Source organism: Gavialis gangeticus, unplaced genomic scaffold, assembly GCF_001723915.1.
Source record: "Gavialis gangeticus isolate Ggan-Ray unplaced genomic scaffold, GavGan_comp1, whole genome shotgun sequence".
Classification (NCBI taxonomy): Eukaryota; Metazoa; Chordata; order Crocodylia; family Gavialidae; genus Gavialis; species Gavialis gangeticus.
Window position 1 is genome coordinate 24,205,337 of NW_017729000.1, and position 2,917 is coordinate 24,208,253.

Sequence of the window (2,917 nt, forward strand, 5' to 3'; positions counted from 1 at the left end):
TAGTTTTGTCTTTGTCTTCTGGGACTCGTGATGGTCCTGTTAGCTTGGTGACTTCTAGGCCTTAGGAGGGAGTTCATCTATGATAGGAGTCCCACCTTTGCTGACATTCAGTGTAGTTGTAGTGGTGACTACTTATAAGCATAAACAAGGTGAAAGGAAAGCAAGATACTGAGACAGGGCTTTTCATGAATTGATTGCCCTGACAGCAGTGTAATTTATCAACATAAGCTGATTACAAATTCATTGCTAAGACCTTCAGGAAAGAGTCAACTAGGTGTTGTAAATGGAATGGTGGAAAAGCAACAGCCTGATCATGAAAAAACATTTTGGTGGTCTTTTGCATGATGATGCTGAGCCTACTCAGGGTCCTTCTGCCACTTTGCTGAGGAGCACTTTCTGCCAGACAATTTGAAGGCTGTGTGTGTGTGCGTGCGTGCATGTGTGTACACACTCTCTCTCTCTCTCTTCTAATGAGACCTGGGTGGCCAGCATGAGCTTGCAACTTGTGAGGGGTATACATTTTAAATAGTCTGTAAGTAAGTCCATTTGGCGTGTCTGATGCCTCTGCCTGTTGCTGTACATGCAGGAACGATACCGAAAAGCCTTGGCGGATTCTGAAAATGTCCGGAGGAGGACCCAGAAATTTGTGGAAGATGCCAAACTGTTTGGTAAGCAGAGCAAGGCTAGAATTGAGCAGCTACATCTGCCTCAGCATGGCTTGCCTGGCATAGCAGAGAAGAAAGTGCTGATCACCTACTCTCCCCTTCTCCCTGGCCTTTTTCATTTGTAAAGGCCTTGTTTGGCCTGAGCTGAGTGGCTGAGTTTGCTTGCTGTTGCCTCTGTATATTTGACCACACCCTACGGGTTTATCTCAATGACGGATTCTTCAAAAGTCTCTTTTATAATGTCATTCCTGTTAGTAAATATTCCACCCTATGAATATTAGCAGCTCCGCTTCTATAAATCAGCATACTCCATTGGCTTAATTGAAATTGTGATTTACGTTAGCTGAGAATTGGCACTTAGAGTTTGTTTCATGCTCTCTACAATGTCATTGAGCTGTGATCTCTCTTACGGTATTGAATTCCTGTTCGTCCCATTCCCTCCACACTAAAATTAATGATGTTGCACAACCTGAGTTGAAATTCAATGGGCTCTTCCTGGAAATATTTTCAGTAAGTGTAGCAGTGGTGAAACAGCTTGGATTGATAGTCCTGGAGATTATCCATATGTGATTTATCCACGGAGTGGGTACACATGAGAATAGCTGTGTAAGCACCCCTCCCTGCCCTTTCAGTGTGCCGTAGCCCTTCTGTGGGAGTACTGCATCTAGGGCTGAGAAGATGGTCTAGACTCCATGGTGCATTCAGTTCTACCCACTTCTGGTTAGACAGTCATCAAGAATGCTCCTTGTGGTTATGTGATGTAGACACCACTCCACTTGGTACCCAGCTGAGTCCACCAACTCCTTTCACATCGAATGATAGCAACTCCAGAACACAACTGATCTTTGATTAAAACCTGAAATTCCATGGCTAGTACTGTCTCAGAAGTTTCCTTTAGCTTTCTCATTAGCAGGGATCTGTGTTTTGTTTGCCATGGAAAAACACAGATTTTCTCCTTTAAAGGGGGAAAATACAGGAAACCATGGATTTCTCCTTGCATGCGGGGCTGGCAGAGTTCTAGCCTGCAAGGGGCTGCTTGTGGGGGAGCAGGAGGAGGGTGACCATAGGCAGGGGCCATGTGCATATGCATCGCATGCATGCATGTGGCAGCCAGGCAGCGTGGTGGAGAGCAACTCCTGTAGCTTCCGTCAGGTAGGTCTATGGGGGTGTGGCATAGGCGTGACAGGAGGGGGTGGGGGGCATAAGTCATGTGTCAAATTTGTACATCCATAGCAGGCAAGGGGCTACAGCCTGGTCAGATGGGCACGGGCAGGAGCTGCTGCCATAATCCAGTGGGTGGGACCCAGCGCTGGAGGGCAGAGTGGAACAGTGAGACTTGTTGCTGCTGCTGGGACCCTTCCACCAGCCATGCTGCCAGCAGTGTGAGGAGTAACAGACCAGGGGGTGGAAGGAGGGTGAAGGTGGCACTGCCCACACCTCCTCCAGCTGCTCATGCTCCAGGCCATGGCTGTATCTCCTGCCATGGCCTTGGCACTACCATGGCTTTACTTCAGAAGGGGGGGCGGGGGGCAGCATAGGCAGTCTGGGGGAAGCAGTGGCACTGGCCAAGCCATGGCAGCAGAGTAGAGCCATGGCTCAGTGTGTGAGCAGCTGGCAACAGGAGAAAATGAGGGCAGCGGAGCTCCCCCCACCCCTAATCTCTCCCTACTGCCTGGTCCGTTACTCCTCACATGGCTGGTGCAGGGTCCTGGCGGCTGCTGTGGCAATGAGTCTCGCCACCACACCCCACCCCACCCTCCCATCCCAGGTCCTGTCCATTGGGCCACAGAAGTGGCTTCTGCGCATGCCCATCTAGCCAGGCTGCAGCTGCATGCCATCTGTGGGCACACAGAACTGGGGTGGGAGGCATGTATTCCCTCATTCCCCCCAACACATCACCTATGGTGTTGCCTATAGTCAGGCACCCCCCTTGCCCCACACACTTGACCCTGCCCTACACCCTGGGAGGCCTGGGGATGGGAGGCAGCCGGTCGGGAATGAAGGGTACCAGCAGGGCTGGGGGCAGAGGATGTGGGTTGGGAGTGAAGGCTATTGGTGGGGACAGGGGCTGCAGGTCAGGAGTGAGGGGCACTGGCAGGGCTGTGGCTTAGGAGTGAGGGGCGCTGGCATATCAGGGCTGCTCAGCGCCACAAAGCAGTGGGGAGGACAGCCACAGCTGGACCTGTGCCCTGGTAAGCAAATGGAGCATAGCGAGCTCTGGTTTTCTGTGATTAAAAAAAAAAAAAAAAAAA

General features: G+C 51.0%; 1 protein-coding gene across 2 annotated transcripts in view; it reads left to right on the forward strand.

Annotated features, from left to right (window-relative positions):
- The window catches only part of GRPEL2 (GrpE like 2, mitochondrial), a 16,751-nt gene that overhangs the window by 11,525 nt on the left and 2,309 nt on the right, over positions 1–2,917 (forward strand). For both annotated transcript variants that reach the window (XM_019506434.1, XM_019506435.1), the window contains exon 3: positions 587–668. In XM_019506434.1, the coding sequence (XP_019361979.1) occupies positions 587–668 (82 nt within the window). The remainder of the gene's footprint in view (positions 1–586; positions 669–2,917) is intronic.